Genomic DNA, 22953 nt, shown 5'->3' on the forward strand with positions numbered 1-22953 from the left:
ACTTAACCAAATGTCCAAATTCGGGCTCATCCAACTAGTCGAGAGCTGAGTGAGGGATCAATGGAGTCATTTTCGATCTCGCCTACACCGTAGACACACCGAGAACTCCCGCTCAGTGTGGTGTGACGGAGGCTGAAACGGTGGAAACGAAGCTGATCATGGTGAGAGGAGGTAACCACAGCGATATATGCGAAAAGGGGGCGAAACGACCAACGGACAGCCTGGAATACAAACACCGCGGTTCCCGGAAAACGTTAATTTTTCGGCGGGTCTCCGGAAAACGTTGGCGGAAATGGGATCCGAAGGTACCGATGAAGCTCTGGTGATGGAAAGTTCAGATCAGGTCCTGGGAGGTGAGAAGTCGTCGGAAGTGAGCAGGATCTGGCTTGAAATGAAGAGTCGCGACGGCTAAATCGCGGATTCCGCGGTTTTCCGCGGCGGCTAAAGCTAGGGAAGTGTATGCCGGCTGTGGGGAAGGAGATCTACCCTTGGGGAGCTAACCATCACCAGAAAAGGAAAATCTCGCCTAGAAGACGAAAAGTCACGGTGGTGAGGCGAAGCGTCGCCGTGTGGTTCTCGGTGATGTTTGCCGTGTGGTTTTGACGGGTGAGATGAGCTGTGCACGAGGGAGATAATCATCACCGAGGGAGACGAAGGGTCGCCAAAAAACTGGCTGAACAGTCCCCTGGATCTGCGACTTTTCGTTTTCTTTTATAGAATAAACTATAAAATCTCACTTTGGTCCCTATACAATTGAAAAGTAACAAATCAACCCTTATAAATATGACTTTTACCCCTAAACAGCATAAATGAGACAAAATCACTTCTAATCCATAAACCACAACCTAATATCAACTCATATCCTTTCCAAAATCACTAAACCATTTAAATTCATAAGAAAAATTAGGAAGCGATTTTCGGGAATAATTCATAATTCTTTAATTGTCTCAATATACTTCAATTTAATCACACATGGAGTATTTTACACCAAAATAGAGTCACTTTCATGACTCTAACATGTAGCTAGTACCAAAACCATGCTGGAGAATGGGAGGAAATAAGAGGAGAGAGAGATAGTTTGAGATGGAAGTACATAAAGAACTTCACGATCTCTCTGAAGATATTATATCACGCACAGCTTTTGTAGTAGTTTTGAAGAAGGAAAACGTATTTTTAAGTTACAAAACAGCAATGCAACTCTTTGCTGAAGCTCGAAGAAATTCTATTTACCAGGATTCAGGTGAATCTTACTTTTAATACATAAATTGGATTGGGATCATATGCAAGGTTTAAAGCCATCCTTTTATGATATTTTTCTCTAGTATCATATACAGGTTCTTGCCGACGGAGAAAACAGAGAGAGGTGAAGATTGTATCAGAAATCATGAATCAATAAGGATGTTGATCAAGAATAATGAACAGCAAGAGAAAACTCAAGAATCTACTTAGTATTTTAATGTCACTACACAAAATCAAGATAATCAAGAGGAGAGTTTAGGGGTTGAAGAAATTATAAACAATGCAAGACCTTTTATTTTGCAGGAAAGGAAACTGCTAATGTTTTGACTTGGGCACTTCTACTTCTGGCACAACATCACGAATGGCAAACCAAAGCAAAGGAGAAGTGATTCGTGTCTGTGGAAACAAAGGATAGTGATTCGTGTCTGTGGAGACAAAGGACTTGTTGCAGAGAACCTAAGTGACCTTAAGATTGTAAGTTTAATTCTTCTTCTGACCTTCCAACGTTTGTAAAATACAAATACTGAATCTTAGAGTTCTCATTAAGAAAATTTAGCTGCGTTACTATTAGAATCATGTATGTATGATTAACATCTTAGAGTTTCTTATCAGGTACCATGATAGTTAATGAAACACTTCGACTTACCTCTACTGTTGCGTTGTGAAGAAACATCCGAAATGGAAAATGTGAAGCTAGGGAACTGGACATTCCTGCAGGCACAACCTTACTTGGCCTTAATCGCGGTACATCATGACACTAATTTTATGGGGAGAGATGCTAACAAGTTTAATCTGTTAAGAATATGGGTATTTTGTTTTATTTTTTATTAAGGGTAGATCTGTCTTTCATTATTTCCTTTGTTTACCCTATATATATCTTTGTATTAGGTTATCATACTTTTAGTATTCAATTGAATTGTGCGTATCAATGAAACCCTAGCCTCCTCTTTTTTATTATTATTTCTTTGGATGGTTTAACATGGTATTAGAGCAAATTTCATGAGACGGCTTAATCTTAAACATAGCTTGCGTGGATCCAACTCCGTGGTGAGTTGGCTGGGGGTCTACAGGGGGCAGCGCGCCCCTGTCGGGTTCAGGGCAGAGCCCGAAAATTTTTGAGAGGGTATTCGTTCGTTGTTGCAATCTATATTTCGTTTGGTATTCGTTCAATTTCGGCAATCTGGTATTTCGTGTGTATCGTTCAATTTCACAATCTGGTTTCGTTTTCCTTTCTTTTGCATTCTGGTTTTCTTTGTTGTTGAATATGGCTACTGAAAGAACGATTTGCTTCAGTCTGTAAGTGTGAGTTAGATGACAGAATTATTCGTATTGGAGTTATGTGATGAGAAATTTCTTAAGGGTAAAAGATGTGGGGTATGTTAGTGGAACTTCTGTGAAACCTAAGAATACTAATGAGGGTTATGAGCTTTGATATGTCCTGGGAAGCAAACAATGCAAAAATTATTACTTGGATTAACAATTTTGTTGGGCATTCCATAGGTACACAATTAGCGAAGTATGAGACAGCGGAGGTGTTGGATCATCTACAAAGGTTATTTACTCAGTCAAATTTGCAAAGCAGTATCAATTGGAGAATGACATACGAGCTCTTCAGCAGAAGAATATGATGTTCATGAGTTTTATTCTACTATGACAGATCTTTGGGATCAATTGCTCTTACGAATCTACAGAATTAAGGCATGTGGTGCCTATATTGCTCATAGAGCCAACGATTGGTGTAATTTTTAACGGCACTTCGCAGTGATTTTGAAGGACTTAGAGGTTCAATTTTGTATCGTTCTCCATGCCTTCTGTTGACTCAGTTGTCAGTGAGTTATTGGCTGAAGAAATAAGTCTTAAGTCTCATTCTGAAAAGGGAATTCTTTCTGCTTCTACTTCTAATCCTTCTGTGTTAGCACCTTGAAGCCAGTCTTTAATAATCGAATAAACCTTACACAAGGGTTGCCTTCGACGAGTGTAGTTTCTGTAAGCAAAAGGTCATTGAAGCTCAGTGTCCTAAGTTAAGGCAGCAGAATCAATCGCAACGCAATCTCAAGCTTGGAAGCCTAGCAACCGTCATAATCTAATGCTTATAGAGCACCTCAGGGTTACAAACCACCACAGTCTAATACGGCAGCAGTAGTTTCATCGGTCCTTTCACCGATCCTAGTACTCTGGCTGAGCAATTTCAGAAGTTTCTCTCCTTACAGCCACAGCTATCTCTGCTTCTTCTTCCGTAGGTCAATTACCTATATTCTTCAGGTATGTCACATTCTGTATAGGTTTGGATTCTGGTGCTTCCATCATATGTCTCCAAGTTCTTCATCTTTTGCTTCTGTGTCTCCTTCGTCTCTATTCTGTCATGACTGCTGATGGCACTCCATGCCTTTAGCATGTGTTGGTTCTGTTGTCACACCTCACTTGTCTCTCTCTAATGTTTACATATTCCAAAACTTACATTAAATCTTGCTTCTGTGGTCAGTTATGTGATTCTGGTAATTTGTCACATTTTCCTCTTCTTCTTGTTATGTGCAGGATCTACAGTCTTAGAAGCTGATTGGACAGGCCGTAAGAAGGGGGGACTATTATTTGGATGAGTTAAAAGTGCCAGTTGTTGCTGCTACTAGTGCTGATGCTACCGCTACTATGTTGATTGTCTTCTTTTTCGTTTAAGTCCTTCTTCTTCTAGTTTTTATTTATGGCATTCTCGTTTAGGTCATGTTTTCGTCTTCTCGTTGAGATTTTTGGCATCCAGGGGGCTTTAGGAAATTTGCAAACTTGTGATATTTCTGATTGTAGTGAGTAAACTGGCAAAATTTTCAACTTTACCTTTTAATCGAAGTATTTCGTTTCTTCTTCTCCATTTGATTTGATTAATTTTGATGTATGGGGACCTTCTCCTGTTGCCACAAAAGGGGTCTCGATATTATGTTTCTTTATATTGATGATCATACTCGTTATTGTTGGGTTATTTAATAAAACATCGTTCTGAATTCTTTGAGATATATACAGCCTTTCGAGCTCTTGTCAAAACTCAACATTCTGTTATTATCAAATGTTTTTTAGGTGTGATTGGGTGGGGAATACACCTCATAAATTTTTGAGTTGTTGCATTAGATGGAACTGTCACCGAACCTCGTGTACAGATACTCCTGAGCAAAATGTGTGTGCTGAAAGAAAACATAGGCACATTGTTGGAACTTGCTCGTTCTCTCTTATTGTCTGCCTCTGTTCCTAGTGTGTTTTGGGGTGAATCTGTTTACACTGCTGTAGTTTGATTAATAAAATTCCATCTTCTCAATTTCAGGTTTTTCCTCCTTCGAAAAGTTGTATGGGTATACCCTGATTATCTCCTTTAAAGTTTTTGGTTGTACTTGTTTCGTTCTTCGTCCTCATGTAGAACGCAGCAAGTTGTCCTCTCGATCTGCTATTTGTGTCTTTCTGGTTATGGTGAAGAGTAAAAGGGGTATCGTTGTTTTGATCCAATCACTCAGAAACTTTATGTGTCTCGTCATGTTGTTTTTCTTGAGCATATACCTTTCTTTCTTATTCCATCCACTACTCATACCTTGACTAGATCTGATCTAATTCGTATAGATCTTTTTTCTGAGGATTCTGATAGTTTTTTCATCTCAAGTTCCTAGTACTGATCATTCTGCAGGTACTGACATTTTACTCTCTAGCCACCTGAAGCTCCCTCTTCTCCTATGGTCACTCAAGCTTCGTCTGAGATTGTGGATCCACCTCTACGTCAATCCATATGCATTCGTAAGTCCACAAAGTTACCAATTTTGCTTATTCTTGTTATTCTTCATCTTTTGCTTCTTTTTGCTTATATTCATGTCTCTCGAGCCCTCTTCCGATAAGAGGCAATCTTGATCCTCTTTGGCAACAAGCTATGGATGAGGAACTTTCGGCTTTGCATAAGACAGTACTTGGGATTTGGTTCCTCTACCTCCTGGTAGACTGTTGTTGGTTGTCGTTGGGTGTATAAGATCAGACTAATTTGATGATCTATGAGCGATACAAACTAGGTTGGTTGCAAAAGGGTACTCTCAACAGTATGGTATGGATTATGAGGAGACATTTGCTCCTGTTGCAAAAATGACTACTATGTAACTCTTATTGCAGTAGCTTCGGTTCGTCAGTGGCATATCTCTCACTTGATGTTAAAATGCCTTCTGAATGGAGATCTTCAGAAGAAGTTTATATGGCGCCCCCTCCTGGTGTTTCACATGATCTGTATGTTTGCAAGCTGAGAAAGCGTTATATGGTCTTAAACAACCACCACTCGTGCTTGGTTTGAGAAATTTTCTATTGTGATCTCTTCCTTGATTTGCTTCTAGTAGTCATGATTCTGCTTTTTTGTTAAGTGCACTGATGCAGGTCATATCATTCTGTCTTTATATGTTGATGACAGATTATTATATTTGGTATTTCAGTTTTGAAGACAGAGTTAGCTCAACAGTTTGAAATGGAGGATTTGGGTTCTCTACCGTATCTTGGGTATTAAGGTAGCCTACTCACATAGAGGTTATCTTCTCTCTCAATCGAAATATGTTGCAGATATTCTTGAGCGGGCTAGACTTACTGATAATAAGACTGTCGATACTCTGATTGAGGTTAATGCAAAGTATTCTTCTTCTGATGGTTTACCTTTGTCAGATCCTACTTTATATCGTACTGTTGTTGGGAGTTTGGTATATCTCACTATTACTCGTCCAGATATTGCATATGCTGTTCATGTTGTTGGTCAGTTTGTTGCTTCTCCTACTACAGTTCATTGGATAGCTGTTCTTCGTATTTTGCGGTATCTTCGGGGTACAGTCTTTCAGAGTCTTTTACTTCCATCCACCTTTTCCTTGGAGCTGCGTGCATACTCTGATGCTGATCATGGCAGTGATCCCACGGATCGCAAGTCTGTTACTGGTTTCTGTATCTTTTTGGGTGATTCTCTTATTTCTTGGAAGAGCAAGAAACAATCCATTGTTTCTCAATCTTCAACCAAAGCAAAATATCGCGCTATGGCATCTACTACCAAAGAGATTGTTTGGTTACGTTGGTTACTTGCAGATATGGGCGTTCCTTTTTCTCATCCCACTCCTATGTATTGTGACAACCAGAGTTCTATTCAGATTGCTCACAACTTGGTTTTTCATGAACGAACTAAGCACATTGAGATCGATTGTCACCTTACTCGTCATCATCTCAAGCATGGCACCATTACCTTGCCCTTTGTTTCTTCTTCTTTGTAGATTGCAGATTTTTTTACAAAGTCGCATTCTATTTCCCGTTTTCGTTTTCTAGTTGGCAAACTCTCGATGCTTGTAACCGCCGCATCGTGAGTTTGAGGGGAGATGTTAAGAAATATGGGTTATTTTATTTTATTGTTTATTAAGGGTAGATCTGTCTTTTCATTATTTCCTTTGTTTAGCCTATATATATTTTTGTATTTAGGTTAAATCATACTTTTAGTATTCAATTGAATTGTACAGTATCAATGAAACCCTAGCCTCCTCTTTTTTATTATTATTTCTTTGGATTATTTAACATAATCCGCTAAGGTTTAACAAATCCAGAAAGCACTTAGCCTCATTTTTCCCATTTGGTTTAGGCCCCAGAATCTGTGTAGGCCAAAACTTAGCCATGGTTGAGGCAAAAGTCATCCTATCAATGATCCTCCAAAAATTTAGTTTTGTGCAGTTGCCAACTTACATTCATGCCCCAATGCAATTCGTAACATTGCAACCTCAGCTTGGTGCTCCCATCCTCTTCACCAAGATTCAGAAATAACAGCTGATGCTTTTGGGAAGTGAAAGCATTAGAATAATAAATGCGTCTATATCAATATTTTATGCTTGTAAATGTATCAGATTTGTGCTTGTAAACTGTTCAGTTGCCATTATCTCTTTCAGGCTTTACCTGTATTTAATGAACATTTTAAAATGTAAAATTATATTTGGACAAAGCATCAAATGACATAAGCGATGTCGTAGCCAAACCCATAAAAAAATTTATTCATAAAAATAGTTGACTCCCCTAGTCATTAAAGCTACGAGTTCTGACTTAAAAAGTAAAACCCACCATTATTATGGATCTCTCTTCCAATATGCACCTCCTTCTAGTTTCTTTTTTCTTGATTCTTCTTATAATTCTGGTAAAATATGTTCACACATTCATATGGATCCCGTATCGGATCCAAAACCATTTCAAAAAGCAAGGCATAAGCGGCCCTGGCTACCGCTTGATCACCGGAAACTCGGCGGAGATCCGCCGTATGTACGTTGAAGCAGCGTCAAAGCCAGTACTGGGCTTTGACCATGATATTGTTTGCCGTGCAATGCCTCTGTATGACAGATGGTCCGGCATGTATGGAAGAACATTTTTGTACTGGTTCGGGTCAGTGCCCCGGCTTGCCATATCTGATCCGGATATGATTAAGGAGGTCCTCACCGGTGGGTCATTTGAAAAGATTCCATTTAACCCGTCGGCTAATCTGCTATTTGGGCAGGGACTTGTTGGGCTTGACCCTAATGTCAAAAAATTAGTGCAACTAAACGTGTGTGGTTCATTACTATTTTATTAATTTGTTTACCAAGTCAATATCTATCACGTGAGGCTTGTTCACGTGGGAAGTGGCCTGGGTTGTTTTTATTTTGTTTTATCTAGATAAGATTTAGTAGTGGTAGTAGTGGTAAATATGATGGGAGTGGTTGGAGAGATTTTGTGGAAGTGGCTTAGGGGAACAGGTCTTTAAATTGCTGATGTGATTGAGTTGAACTACGCATTCTTCTCACCAAGTTTTTATTGTATTTCTCATTTAATAAAGCTTTTATTAACTTTCACTTGGCCTTCTCTCTTTACTTTATTCTTCTTTTATTTTATGGTATCAGAGCCAGGGAAGGCCATTCTTTTGTCTTGTCTATCAAGCTTGTCTTGTTGCAGGAGTTTGAAAGTTGTGAGAAGAAAGTTTTGTTTGTTTGCGCAAGGAGGTAGCAAACGAGGGAAATACTCAGTAGGGATGGAGAAGCTTGTAGGCAATAATAACTACAAGTACGGAGAATGTGTATGGGGCGTATCTTCAAGGTCAGGATTTGTGGGAATTAGGTATCGGTGCTGATGCAGGGATTCTACTGATATTCCTGAGCATGCCGAGTCACGAAGGAAATGGAAGATCAAGTGTGGCAAGACTCTTTTTGCTTTGAGGACATCTATCAGCAAAGAGTTTATTGATCATGTTCGTGATGTTAGCTCTCCAAAGAGTCTGGGACACGCTTGAGAAGCTGTGTACTAAGAAGAATACAGCAAGGTTGCAGCTATTGGAGAATGAGTTGGCAATGTTAAAACAAGGAGGTATGTCAATTTCAGAATACTTTTTACGAGTAAAAGTATATGTGCTGAAATTTCAGAGATAGATGCGGATGACAAGATTAGTGAAGCGGTTTACGTCAGTATCTTGTCGGTGGATTGAGAAAGGAGTATGGGCCTTTCGTCACCTCTATTCAGGGATGGTCACAGCAGCCTTCTGTAGAGGAGTTAGAGAACTTGCTCTCTAATCAAGAAGCTTTGGCTAAACAAATGGCAAAAAAATTTGAATCTGAGCTGTTCTCTTCTCAAAGGGAAGCAAATAAGAAGAATACATCAGCCTGGATAAGACTAAAGAAGAAGATTCAAGTGCAGAGAAAGGTGGCAATTCACAAAGTAAGAAATCTATCACATGCTTCAGATGCGGGAAAACAGGGCATATTAAGAGAAATTGTCGTGTGAAGATTTCCAAAGCCATGTGTGATGTGCAAGTGAAGGAGATGATCAACTCAAATGGGAGCAATGTTTTACTGTTGAAGAAAAGTCAGTCCAAACTCTTGTTAATTATGTCAAAACGCAAAGAGGAGTGGATCATTGATTCAGTTGTTACACCATGTAACCGAAATGACACATTGTTCTCAGAAATGCGTAACATCATGGAGAGCGGGTTAGTGTTACTACAGATAACTCAACCTATCCGGTAGCAAAAGAAGGTGTCGTGACAATCGATGTTGCTGATGATCAAGAACTAGTAGTGTCAAGTGAATGAGTGATCATGTTCAGTTTGAAGAAAAATTTAGTTTCAGTTTCTCAAATACTGATTCTGGCAAATATGTTTGTTTGGTCCAAATGATGTGAAGGTGCTTGATAAGTGAAAGATATATCTGCAGATGTTATTCTATACGGAGAGAAGAAAGCTTCTCTGTTTGTTTTGTCAGCAGGTGAAGCCTATGTAAAGAAAACGAGCCAAATCAATAGTGCTGCAATTTGGCATGCTCGGTGGGTCATGTAGGCTACCAAATGTTGCAGCAAATTTCTTCTAAAAAGTTGATAGATGGCATACCAACTTGAAGGATGTACGTGAGAATGTGATTTGTCAAGGTTGCCAATATGGCAAATCACATCGTCTTCCTTTAACAGTTCATCAAATCGCAGATCCACCTCATTTGAATTGGTTCATACAGACTTGATGGGACAACAAGAACACCAAGCTATAGCAAACATTGTGTATGTTATGGTATTGGTGGATGATCACTCACGATTCACTTGGGTGAAATTTTTGAAAGAGAAGAGTGAACATTATACCAAGTTTATGGAATTCAAGGATGCTGTTGAAAAGAAGTTCAGGAAGAAAATAAAATGTCTGCGGAGTGATATGGTGGGGAATATAGTCAACTGATTTCTTCAATTTTGTGATGACAACGTATTCTTCGTCAAATGACATGTCCAGATACCCCTCGGCAGAATGGAGTTGCAGAAGGAAACTTGGTCATCTTGCTTCAGTTTGTCTTTCATGGTTGCATGATAAGAATCTTCCCGGGACTTTGGGCAGAAGCTATTCAGTGTGCATGTCATGTATAAACAGGTTACCTCATGGCCAGGTACACAAAAATCTCCTTTTGAGATTTTATATGGTGAAAAGCCAAATGTTAATTACTTCGGGTATTTGGTTCTATTTGTTAGTTTTGTTCCTAATCTATCGATCCAAACTTGACTCGAAAGCAAAGAAATGTGTATTTGTTGGCTATGACTCTTATAGGAAGGGTTGGAGGTGTATGGACCAGGAACAAATAATTTGTTACTTCCAGGATGTGGTGTTTGATGAAGTATCATCTCTATGTTTTGCAAAAGCCCGTGGTAAAAATATTGCTCTGATGATGATCAAGACAACTTTGAGCCTCTATTCTGAAATTAATCTGCAAGCACCTAGCAATGATGAAACAGAAAATGAATCCAAGGCAGAATATTCAAGACCAGAAGATGGTGAGCAACAAGCAGTGAGAAGATCAACAAGGGAGACAAGGCAGCCAGATCTCTCAAAGATTATGAGGTACAACTTATCATTGCACAGTGACCTCATGTTTCTTTACTGGGCTTTAAGTGCAGAAGAACCAGAAAGCTATGAAGAAGCCAAAGACTGTCTAAAATGGGGAAGAGCAATGCAAGAAGAAATTGAAGCATTAGACAAAAATGAGACGTGGGAGTTAGTACCCAACCAGAAAATTGTAAGCCAGTCACTTGTAGATGGGTTATCGGTTGAAGAAAAAATCAGATGGGACGATGATAGGTTCAAGCTCATTTAGTTGCCCGTGGTTTTTCTCAAAGCTATGGATTAGACTATGAGGAGACGTTTAGGCCAGTAGCAAAGATGGTGACGGTGAGATCATTTTTTCACTTGCTGCTTTTAAAGATTGGAAGTTGTGGCAACTTGATGAAGAATGCATTTCTTTATGAGAGTTGGATCGTGAAGTATTTAGGAGCAACCCCAGGTTTTGTCTCTAAGCAATTTCAATCATGTATGCCGATTAAAGAAAGCACTCTACGGTCTAAAACAGCACCGCGTGCTTGGTATGGTAAAGTTGCTCAATATCTCATCTTTTGCGGTTTTAAAGTTTCTGATTCAGATTCTAGTTTGTTCATAAAATTAGAATCAAATATGCATCTGCTGGTATATATATGTTGATGATATGATAATAACAGGAGATAATGAATCAGAAATTTCTCATTTAAGGAATGATTTATCTGTGCGTTTTGAGATGAAAAATCTGGGAGAAATTAGGTGTTTCCTTAGTCTAGAAGTGGAAAAATCAGATCAGGTTATTTTATTTCTCAAAAGGATATGCAAAAGGTCTCTTGGAGCATTTTGGCATGGGGGAGTCAAAAGAAATGGCTACTCCTATGGAGTCATATCTCAAGTTGAAGAAAGATGAAGGGAACTGTTGAAGGATGCTAAAAGGTTCCGACAACTTGTTGGAAGCTTAATATATTAACCTACAAGGCCAGAAATTTCATATTCTGTTGGTGTTGTTTCACAGTTTATGCAAGATCCAAGAACTCCTCATTTAGATGCGGCAAAAAGAATTTTACGTTATATAAAAGGATCTCTCACTCATGGCCTTTTATATAAGAGTAATAATTTTTTGTTGAGTGGATTCATGTGCAGATTGGGCTGGAGATAGAAATGATCGTCGCTCAACTTCAGGTTATTGTTTTAACACTGGTTAGCTGTGATTTCCTGGGTAGCAAGAAGCAAGCTGTTGTGCTGTCTAGCACTGAGCTGAATATTTGGCAAAACCAGGCTGCACAAGAATGCATTTGGTTGAAGGGGTTGGTCGGAGACATGTGTGCAAAGTTAACTATGCTATGCAGATCCAATGTGACATGAAAGTGCTATCAAACTTGCATCAAATCCAGTCTTCCATGCGCGAACAAAGCATATTGAGGTTCGGCATCATTATGTTGTGAAAAAGTGCTTAATCAAGAGATTGAGTTGAAAGGCATTCCACACAGTGAACAAGTGGCTGATATATTTACTAAGGCTTTGGCAAGGCCTAAGTTTGACGTTTTTCGAGATGCTCTGGGTGTATTGCTTGTAAGCTTGCACTAAGGGGGAGTGTCAAAAATTAGTGCAACTTAACGTGTTGTGGTTCATTACTTATTTTATTAATTTTTTACCAAGTCAATATCTATCACGTGAGGCTTGTTCACGTTGGGAAGTGGCCTGGGTTTTTTTATTTTGTTTTTATCTAGATAAGATTTTAGTAGTGGTAGAGTGGTAAATATGATGGGAGTGGTTGGAGAGATTTGTGGGAAGTGGCTTAGTGGAACAGGTCTTTAAATTGCTGATGTGATTGAGTTGAACTACGCATTCTTCTCACCAAGTTTTTATGTATTTCATTTTAATAAGCTTTTATTAACTTCACTTGGCCTTTCTCTTACTTTATTCTTCTTTTTATTTTACCTAAACTAGAGACAACGACATCTGACAAACCCTAAACCCAAAAAGGTTGTTCTTTGTGCTTCACGTTGTAGAACACTTTAATGAAAACTTTTTAATTTTCTTTTTATTGTGTTTCAATCGAACCAAATTAAAGATGGAAAAGAAAAATTAGCAGGTATTTATTTTTTTTTTCTTTTAAGATTTGTTCAATGACAAGGCAAGAGTTTGGATTTTCCTATTTCTTTGTTTCAATCACTTTTTAGGTTTAATTGTTTTATGCTTAATTGTTGGTTACGTGATTAGGCTGAGTTTTTAATCGGTCAGTTTTCGTTCTGGGTGGTTTTAGTTATTTTGTGTACATTTTGTGGATTAAAATTGAAGGGGTAAATCTGAAGAATTTAAAATATAAAAATGTACATCAACCCTAAAAAAAGTCCATCAGCGTTACATGTACTCATCAACCACATAAATTTCCACATACCCATTTAGAATTAAAAAAAACTGTCATTTATTTTTAACAATGTTAGAGGTTAGTTCTAGAGTATTTGACGATGTACAAGTTTGGTACATCCTATAGAAATAGAAAAAGTAATAGTTGGTACATTATGATGTAATTAAGATAATGGTTATGACTTGGGTTCTTTTCTAATGCCCAGTTTCAGGCCCAAAAACTTGTAAAACAACAGTAATAATTTAGTTTTCTTGTAAGACTATGGCAAATTGGATAGACATTAATTTTCTTATTGTAATTTCATGATTTGGATTGGGATAAAAGCAAGAGTTAAAGCTATATATTTTCTTGAGCATTGTAGTAAGAAAACTCACGAATCAATACGGATGCTGGTCAAGAATAACGAAATAGCAAGAGAAACTCAAGAAATCTACTTAGTCTTTTAATGTCGTCCTATAAAAATCAAGATAACAAGTAGAGAAATTAGGGGAAATGAAATTATAGATGAATGCAAGACCTTTTATTTTGCAGAAAGGAACAACTGCTAATGTTTTGACTTGGACACTTGTACTATTAGCACAGCATCAAGATGGCAAACCAAAGCAGGGAAGAAGTGATTCGCGTCTGTGGAGAAAAGGGCTAGTTTCAGAGAATTAAGTGCCTTAAATGTAGTTTAGAATGACTTGTAAGTCTGTAAAACCCAGAAAGTCCTTCTTGACGTTCTTGGGGTTAAAGTATTTGTGATCTTCATTTGTGTAGAGTTTAAAGTTATCTTTTGAACTATTTGCTTATTGTAATTTCTCACGCAAGATCATGCTATTTGGTCTGTAGAGAGTTGTAATGCAAATTTGACTCCGCTGAAGTTATTATCATCCTGACCTAAGCTTATTATCAGTTGGATTCTTCAGCCAGCAGGCATGATAAGTCTTCCAAAAAAAAAAAGAAAAAAAATGTAAATATGACCAGTCCTAAAGTTATCCTATACAGAGGATTGAAGAACAGGTCCATATGAAAGTAATCAAAAATTATATAATGGGAGCATCAAATGCTCTTGCGGTCCAAATAAAAAACTCCGAATGCATTGTTTAAATACGGTTTCTCAGATATGAGATCCTGTTAGTTTTGCATGCAAACGAAAGAGAAAAAACAGAAAAGAAAAAGAGAAACTCAGACTGCAATAATGCTCTGTTTTTTATTCAAAAAACAGGGGTAAATATATACACGCCAACGTCACTGTTTCAACTAAAACAATTCAAATTCAATTTTAAACTAACTCCACCTACTAATACACTTACAAGCAGAGAGAAACTACACTTAACCAAACTTAATACACCTAAACAAGTCACTGAACAAATCAAACATAGTGACCAAAAAAACTGCTTCTGCATGAATTACGGGAGATAACAGGCGTTAAATTGCAGTTCAAAATTCTACCACCTTTCTGCATTTCCAGCATGATATCACCTTTCAACACTCCTCCTTGATGTCATTGCTGGAAACACAAGTCTGAACTAAAGATATTCAAACTTGGTTTTGGACAACGGCTTAGTCAGATATAAGCGACCTGTTCTTCTCCCGGCAGTGTATCAACTTAACTTCATGATCTTGCACAGCTTTCTTACTGCATGGTATTTATCTTAATATGTTTGGTACGGCCATGATTAACTGGATTTTTAGCCATAGAAACTGTAGACAAATTGTCACAGAAAATTACAGTAGGCTGTCTCTGTGTTTGGTTGAGATCATTCAAAATCTTTCTGAGCCAAATGGCTTGGTTCACGCACAGCAGCAGCAGAGATGTATTCTGCTTCTACTATTGACTGAGCTACCGTTGCTTGCCTTTTGGATAGCCAACCACAGACACCAGAATTTAGAAAAATACATAGCCGGATGTACTCTTCATGTCATCTATGATCCAGCCCAGTCACTGTCCGAATATCCCACAATTGAAAACTTTCAGATTTCCTGAACACACACCAAGTCCAGGATTACCTTAATATATCTGAGCACCCTCTTAGCTGCCCTGAAATGATTTACACTTGGATTAGTCATAAACCTGGAAAGGAGACTTGTAGCATACATTAAGTCAAGCCGTTGTTGTTAGATACAGCAAACAGCCTATTAAGCTTCTGTACAAACTCTCATCCACCCCGACAGCCCCGTCCTCTTTGCTCAATTTCTGAGTAGCAACAGAGGTGTATTGACTGGCTTGCATTTCCATGCCAAACGTTTAAGAACCTCCTCAGCATACCCCTCTGATTGACAAATATCCCACTTGAAGTTTGATTAATTTCCATACCCAGAAAATAAGACATTATCCCGAGATCGTCATTTCAAACTCACAATTCATTGCTTCCTTAAATTCATCCACCCTACTTGGACTACTGCCTATGATGAGAAGGTCATCAACATACAGTGAAACAATGATCATTCACCCTCCACGTTTCTTCATATAGGTATGTTCATTGGGACTTCTCAAGTAACCCAAGCCACTCAAGTATTCATTGATCTCTGCTGTACAGGCTCTAGGAGCCTGTTTTAGGCCATACAAGGCCTTCCTCAGAAGATATACTTTATTCTCCTGGCCTTGAACTTGGTACCCATCCGGTTGCTCAACAAGATCTCTTCATTGAGCCATCCATTTAAAAACGCAGACTTGACATCCAGTTGGAATATTTTCCAACGAGATTGAGCCGCAAGAGCAAGTAACAACCTGATTGTGTCAAGCCTTGCTACTGGTGCGAATGTATCATGAAAATCAATTCCATATCGTTGAGCAAACCCCTTGAGAACCAACCTTGCTTTGTGCTTATGTACTGAACCATCAGGACTATATTTCTTCTTGAGATCCACTTGACTTGAATCACATTTCTATCCCTTGGTCTGTCCCAAGCTTCCAGGTCTGATTTTTTCTATCATTGCCAAACTCTTCCTGCATAGCAACTCTCCAAGCTTCAGACTTGCTGCTCAGTGAAGTTAGTTGGTTCAAGTGTGGCCAAATTACACCTCTCATAAACCTCAGCCAATGAACGAGTACCTCTAACCGGGAGCTCTCTTCAGTTTCACTTGCATCTTCTTCAGCAGCTTCATCACCACCACATCAATCTTTCGTGGACTTTCTTCTTTATTAACTTGTCTCTTCCCAATTCCAAACACCTTTTTCATTAACCCTTATATCTCTATGGACATGTATTTTTGGTTTCTGGATTATACACTCTACAAGCCTTGGAATTATTACTAGATCCAATGAAAATGCCTATAGTTGCTTTGTCATCTAGCTTCTTCCTTTGGCTGTGGAACCAATACATAACAGGTGCTGCAAAGACCCTAAATGATCCACAGCAGGTTTGATCCCATAACAAGCTTCATAGGAGTTTGGTTGATCAAGGCTTTTGTGGGAAGCCTATTAATAAATAAACTGTGGTGTTCACCGCTTCTGCCCAAAAACTTTTTGGCAGCTTCTTCTCAACCAATATACATCTTCCCATCTCCACAACGGTTCTATTCCTTCTCTCATTTACTCCATTCTGCTGTGAGTATAAGGACTGCTAATTGGTGCTTGATTCCTGCCTCTATGCAGATTGTTTCAAACTCTTTTGATGTGTACCACTCCCATTGTCCTTCTCACCATTTGATACAAACCAGTTTGGTTTTCAACAACTGCTTAAACCTTCCAAAAACTCTAGCTACTTCATTTTTTGCTTCAAGAAATACAGCCAACACATTTAGTTTTATCATCAATGAACAATACAAAATACAACTCCCATTCAAAGAAGGTGTTTGCATAGGGCACATACGTCTGTGTGAATGAGTTGGAGTTTTTCTGAAGCTCTCCAAGCTTGGTTCATGGGAAAGGATGGTCTGCTCAGCTTGCCAAGATGACATGCATGCCACATGGTGTTAACTTCATCAATTTCGAGCAGGTTCAGAACCATCGTTTGGTCTGAGCTTGCTTGAGACCGTGATAGTGATAATGGCAAAACACTTGTGCCATATTTCAGACTCATCTAGCTTAGCACTATGAGCTCTGAATTCTGAATTTTTCCAGTCAATGGGAAAGCTTTTTCCCATCATTCTAACTCTCATGAGTTCACTACCCTCACTATCTAATATCTTACAAGATTGATCCTGAAAATGTAGGACATATTTTCTTTAACAATTTGTCCTACACTAAGTAAACTTTGATTTAATTAGGAACATAAAGCACATCAGAAATCAGCTTAGTACCTGATGAGTTTGCACAGCCACATCACCTCTCCCTTTAACATCCCAAATTATCCATTCCCTATCTTGACTTTGGATTGAAACGCCATGTCCAAGCTAGTGAAACTTTGCAAGTTTGGAGTCATATGACTTGTGCATCCACTATCAATCAACCAGGTTTCATTGCATGATGAGGCAGACCCGCAGGATGCCACAAATAACTGCTCAGCTTCCTGCCCTTGCTGCAAATCTTTAACCATCTGAGCTTGCTGCTGAGAGGATTCCCCTTTATTTTTGCAAACTCTCTCTATATGGTTGAATTGTTTGCAGGCTCTACACTGAATTCCTGGTCTGAACAACACTGCTTTTCTGAGTCTCCCTTCTTCTTGCAGGGAACACTGTGGATACTCTTTTATCCCACCATGTTTATTCCACTGAGCATTAACTTTCTCTTTCCCTTCTTATCTCTTGCATTTCTTTTATTTCCAGCATGCACAGACTTTCCTTTATGTGTTGCAACCATAGCACCTTCACCTGCGTCTTCCAACCTTAAAGCCTCCTTTGTTCTTGAGCTTGTAAAGAATGGACCAGCTCAGTTAGAGTTATTGAGTCGGGTCTTTAGAATCCTCAAGAGAGGAGATTTTAGCCAAACCTTTCAGGTAGGCTTACTAACACTTTCTCCACAATTCTTCTATCCGTCAATTCCACCCCAAGCAATCTAATTTTATTAACTACACTCATTAATTACAACGTACTCCCTTACCTTCAGTTTCTTGCATTTTCAGCAACTCAAATTCTCTTCTCAGGTTCAACACCTACATGCCCCTGTTGTGTTATCACTACCCGTATCTCTTCTTTCAACTTATCCATGCTTCCTTTGTGTTTCATACGCCATGATCCTTGTGAATACAAGGTCAGTCACTGCTGCATGAAATAAGAGAGAGCTCTTGGTGCTTTGGCAACCTCTTCTTCATGCATCTTGATTTGATTCAGGGTGGGATTTGGTCCCAATGGAGGCAGTTGACGGTTCTCTTCCACGTACTGCCACAGACCCTGTCCACGAAGGAATGCCTTCATCTTGACTGCCCACATGTGGTATTGATCGCCATTAAAGACTGGAGGGTGAGAGAGACTGGAGGTTGTGCCATTGAAACTGAAAGTTTTTTTGAGTTTTTGACAAAGAGAGTGACGAAACCGGGGTTGAAAGTGAGAAGAAGAGATTAATTATTGGCTCTCTAAGATCAATTAAGGCTCTAATACCATTTGTTAGTTTTGCATGCAAAGGAAAGAGAAAAAACAGAAAACGAAAGAGAAACTCAGACTGCAATAATGCTCTGTTTTTTATTCAAAAAACAGGGGTAAAATATATACACGCCAACGTCACTGTTTCAACTAAACAATTCAAAGTTCAAATTTTAAACTAACTCCACCTACTAATACACTTAAAGCAGAGAGAAAACTACACTTAACCAACTAATATACCTAAGCAAGTCACTGAACAAATCAACACAGTGACCAAAAAACTGCTTCTGCATGAATTACGGGAGATCAACAGGCGTTAAATGTTAGTTTAAAATTCTGCCACCTTTCTGCATTTCCAGCATGATATCACCTTTCAACAGATCCTTCGAGGTATATTTAATATTCATTCTAACCAGCATTATTATTTTGATAATGAAAGGACAAATATTCAAATGCAGAATTCAGTTGGCTAGTCGCTTTCACTTGAGTGTAATGCCAAACTTCGAGTCCCATTAAAGTAAGAGAAGAGAACACTTCCAACATTATCATAGGCCCTCTCTAGCCACTATGCTCCTTTTTGCTACTGTTTTCTTGATTCTTCTTGTAAAATTTGTTCACTCATTCATATGGATTCCATACCGGATCCAAGGCCATTCAAAAGGCAAGGCATAAGTGGCCCTGGCTACCGCTTGTTCACCCGAACTCAGCGAAAATTCGCCGTATGTTCGCAGAAGCTGTGTCGAAGCCAGTACCGGCTTTGACCACGATATTGTTTACCGCACAGTGCCTTCTTATGACAGGTGGTCAGCGTGTACGGTAGAACATTTTTGTACTAGTTCGGGTCAGTGCCCGACTTGCAATATCTGACCCGGATATGATTAAGGAGGTTCTTACGAATGGGTAGTTCCTTTGAGATTCTTCCCTTTGATCCCCTGTCTAGCAATTACATGGGCGGGACTCGTTGCACTTTCAGGTGACTTATGGGCTCTTCACAGAAGATTGCCAATCAGGCTTTCAAAAGGAGCGGGTTAAGGTACATCAGAATGGTAGATATAGTCATAATTCTTGTAATTTAACAATAATCACAAATTTTGAACAGGATTGGGTTCCAGAGGTTGTAGTGTTAGACCGGTCGTCACGGTCACAAAATTAAACCTAAGTACCGTAGTTAGCGGTAGGCAGGGTCGAATCCATAGAGAGCAAGACTAACGACCTAATGTATATTTGAGTTAACGAAAGAGAAATTGGCGAAATGATTGATTAAAACTAAGGAAACTAATTACTTGCAGGAAATTAAAAGCATTAATAAATTGCTAACTAAAATACATATTAAAAGCGTTGCCGCTACGGTTCGGTTTGACTCAAGACCAACTCTCACAATTCCTCTCCTCGCTCTTCAATTTCCTAAACCTACAAGGCTAGGCAAATCAATAAAAATATCTCTCGGCAATCTAGGTATAATCTATCCTGTCTCCCCGTCGTCTTAGTTACAGATCGATTGGTTAAAGACTATCATCGACTAACCGAAAAACGCTAAACCCTTAAACACCACTAGTTGGTACAACGTTAACAGTACAACCTACTAACTTGTATCATCCAATCAACTAATTACACAATAAATGCATTCCTAGTAGAAAGATATTAAACGCTACTACAACTTGATTGCAATCAGTACCGAAGCAATTTAAAGTCATAATCAGCATTCAATAATCTCAAACCGACATTCAATTATGCAAAAAGTTATATATCAATAAACGTTCTCAATGGACATTATCAATTCAACACGTCGAGCATCAGAATATATTAAGCATCGCAAACAAACTGAAACGAAAACAAATATAATCTGAATACAAGAAACTAACCAAATGTCCAAATTCGGGCTCATCCAACTAGTCGAGAGCTGATGAGGAGATCAATGGAGTCAATTTCGATCTCGCCTACACCGTACAGACAACCGAGAACTCAGCCGCTATGGTGGTGATGACGGAGGCTGAAACGGTGGAAACGAAGCTGATCATGGTGAAGAGGAGGTAACCGACAGCGATATGATGCGAAAAGGGGGCGAAAACGACCAACGGACAGCCTGGAATACAAACAACCGCGGTTCGCCGGAAAACGTTAATTTTCGGCGGGTCTCCGGAAAACGGTGGCGGAAATGGGATCCGAAGGTACACGATGAAGCTGGTGATGGAAAGTTCAGATCAGGTCCTGGGGAGGTGAGAAGTCGTCGGAAGTGAGCAGGATCTGGCTTGGAAGATGAAGAGTCGCGACGGCTAAATCGCGGATTCCGGCGGTTTTCGCGGCGGCTAAAGCTAGGGAAGTGTAGATCCGGCTGTGGGGAAGGGAGATCTACCCTTGGGAGCTGAACCATCACCAGAAATGGAAAATCTCGCCTAGAAGACGAAAAGTCACGGTGGTGGAAGGCGAAGCGTCGCGGCGTGGTGGTTCTCGGTGATGGTTTGCCGTGTTTTGCGCGGTGATGATGAGAGCTGTGCACGAGGGAGGAATCATCACGGGGAGACGAAGGGTCGCCAAAAAACTGGCTGAACAGTCCCCTGGATCTGCGACTTTTCGTTTTCTTTTATAGAATAAACTATAAAATCTCACTTTGGTCCCTATACAATTGAAAAGTAACAAATCAACCCTTATAAATATGACAGTTTACCCCCTAAACAGCAAAATGAGACAAAATCACTTCTAATCCATAAACCACAACCTAATATCAACTCATATCCTTTCAAAATCATTCTAAACATGTTAAATTCATAAGAAAATATTAGGAAGCGATTTTCGTGAATAAATTCATAATTCTTTAATTGTCTCAATATACTTCAATTTAATACACAGGAGTATTTTATCACCAAAATAGAGTCACTTTCATGACTCTAACATGTAGCTAGTACCAAAACCATGCTTGAGAAATGGGAGGAAATAAGAGGAGAGAGAGATTTTGAGATGGAAGTACATAAAGAACTTCACGATCTCTCTGCAGATATTATATCACGCACAGCTTTTGGTAGTAGTTTTGAAGAGGAAAACGTATTTTAAGTTACAAGAACAGCAAATGCAACTTTTGCTGAAGCTCGAAGAAATGTCTATTTACCAGGATTCAGGTGAATCTTACTTTTAATACAATAAATTGGATGGGATCAATGCAAGGTTTAAAGCCTCTTTTATGATATTTTTCTTCGTATCATATACAGGTTCTTGCCGACGGAGAAAAAACAGAGAGAGGTGAAGATTGTTTCAGAAAATATGAATCATAAGGATGTTGATCAAGAATAATGAACAGCAAGAGAAAACTCAAGAATCTACTTAGTATTTTAATGTCACTACACAAAACTCAAGATAATCAAGAGGAGAGTTTAGGGGTTGAAGAAATTATAAACGAATGCAAGACTTTTATTTTGAGGAAAGGAAACAACTGCTAATGTTTTGACTTGGGCACTTCTACTTCGGCACAAATCACGAATGGCAAACCAAAGCAAAGGAGAAGTGATTCGTGTCTGTGGAACAAGGACTAGTGATCGTGCTGTGGAGACAAAGGACTTGTTGCAGAGAACCTAAGTGACCTTAAGATTGTAAGTTTAATTCTTCTTCTGACCTTCCAACGTTTGTAAAATACAAATACTGAACTTAGAGTTCTCATTAAGAAAATTTAGCTGCGTTAATTTAGAATCATGATGTATGATTAACATCTTAGAGTTTCTTATCAGGTAACCATGATAGTTAATGAAACACTTCGACTTTACCCTCTACTGTTGCGTTGTTGAAGAAACATCCGAAATGGAAAATGTGAAGCTAGGGAACCTGGACATTCCTGCAGGCAACAACTTACTTGGCCTTAATCGCGGTACATCTGACACTAATTTATGGGGAGAAGATGCTAACAAGTTTAATCTGTTAAGAAATATGGGTTATTTTGTTTTATTTTTTATTAAGGGTAGATCTGTCTTTTCATTATTTCCTTTGTTTACCCTATATATATCTTTGTATTTAGGTAAATCATACTTTTAGTATTCAATTGAATTGTGCAGTATCAATGAAACCTAGCCTCTCTTTTTTATTATTATTTCTTTGGATTGTTTAACATGGTATTAGAGCAAAATTTCATGAGACGAGGCTTAATCTTAAACATAGCTTGCGTGGATCCAACTCCGTGGTGAGTTGGCTGGGGGTCTACAGGGGGCACGCGCGCCCTGTCGGGGTTCAGGGCAGAGCCCGAAAATTTTGGAGAGGGTATTCGTTCAGTTGTTGCAATCTGATATTTCGTTGGTATTCGTTCAATTTCGGCAATCTGGTATTTCGTTGGTATTCGTTCAATTTCAACAATCTGGTATTTCGTTTTCCTTTCTTTTGCATTCTGGTTTTCTTTGTTGGAATATGGCTACTGAAAGAGACGATTTGCTTCAGTCTGTAAGTGTGAGGTTAGATGACAAGAATATTCGTATTGGAGTTATGTGATGAGAAATTTTCTTAAGGGTAAAAGATGTGGGGATATGTTATGGAACTTCTGTGAAACCTAAGAATACTAATGAGGGTTATGATGCTTTGATAGATGCCTGGGAAGCAA

The 22953-nt window shown here is 38.9% G+C and overlaps 1 protein-coding gene and 1 pseudogene across 1 annotated transcript; both read left to right on the plus strand.

Moving 5' to 3' along the window:
• Positions 1-1083: 1083 nt before the first annotated feature.
• LOC116118329 lies at positions 1084-7032 on the plus strand (annotated as a pseudogene).
• Positions 7033-7330: 298 nt separating this feature from the next.
• Positions 7331-10847, plus strand: LOC116118330. Its single transcript, XM_031404318.1, has 6 exons — positions 7331-7805; positions 8491-8592; positions 8649-8686; positions 8746-8940; positions 10130-10206; positions 10304-10847. The coding sequence occupies exons 1-6, from the start codon at positions 7331-7333 to the stop codon at positions 10845-10847; spliced, it is 1431 nt and encodes a 476-aa protein (XP_031260178.1).
• Positions 10848-22953: the final 12106 nt, after the last annotated feature.

This window comes from Pistacia vera, unplaced genomic scaffold (assembly GCF_008641045.1).
Source record: "Pistacia vera cultivar Batoury unplaced genomic scaffold, PisVer_v2 Contig840, whole genome shotgun sequence".
NCBI lineage: Eukaryota > Viridiplantae > Streptophyta > Magnoliopsida > Sapindales > Anacardiaceae > Pistacia > Pistacia vera.

Excerpts from the sequence above, each read along its gene's own strand:
- LOC116118330 (XM_031404318.1), top strand. The coding sequence starts at position 7,331 with ATGGATCTCTCTTCCAATATGCACCTCCTTCTAGTTTCTTTTTTCTTG. Across the intron at positions 8,593-8,648 it reads GGCAATGTTAAAACAAGGAG|AGATAGATGCGGATGACAAG; the intron begins GTATGTCAATTT and ends CTGAAATTTCAG. Across the intron at positions 8,941-10,129 it reads GAAAGGTGGCAATTCACAAA|GTTACCTCATGGCCAGGTAC; the intron begins GTAAGAAATCTA and ends ATGTATAAACAG.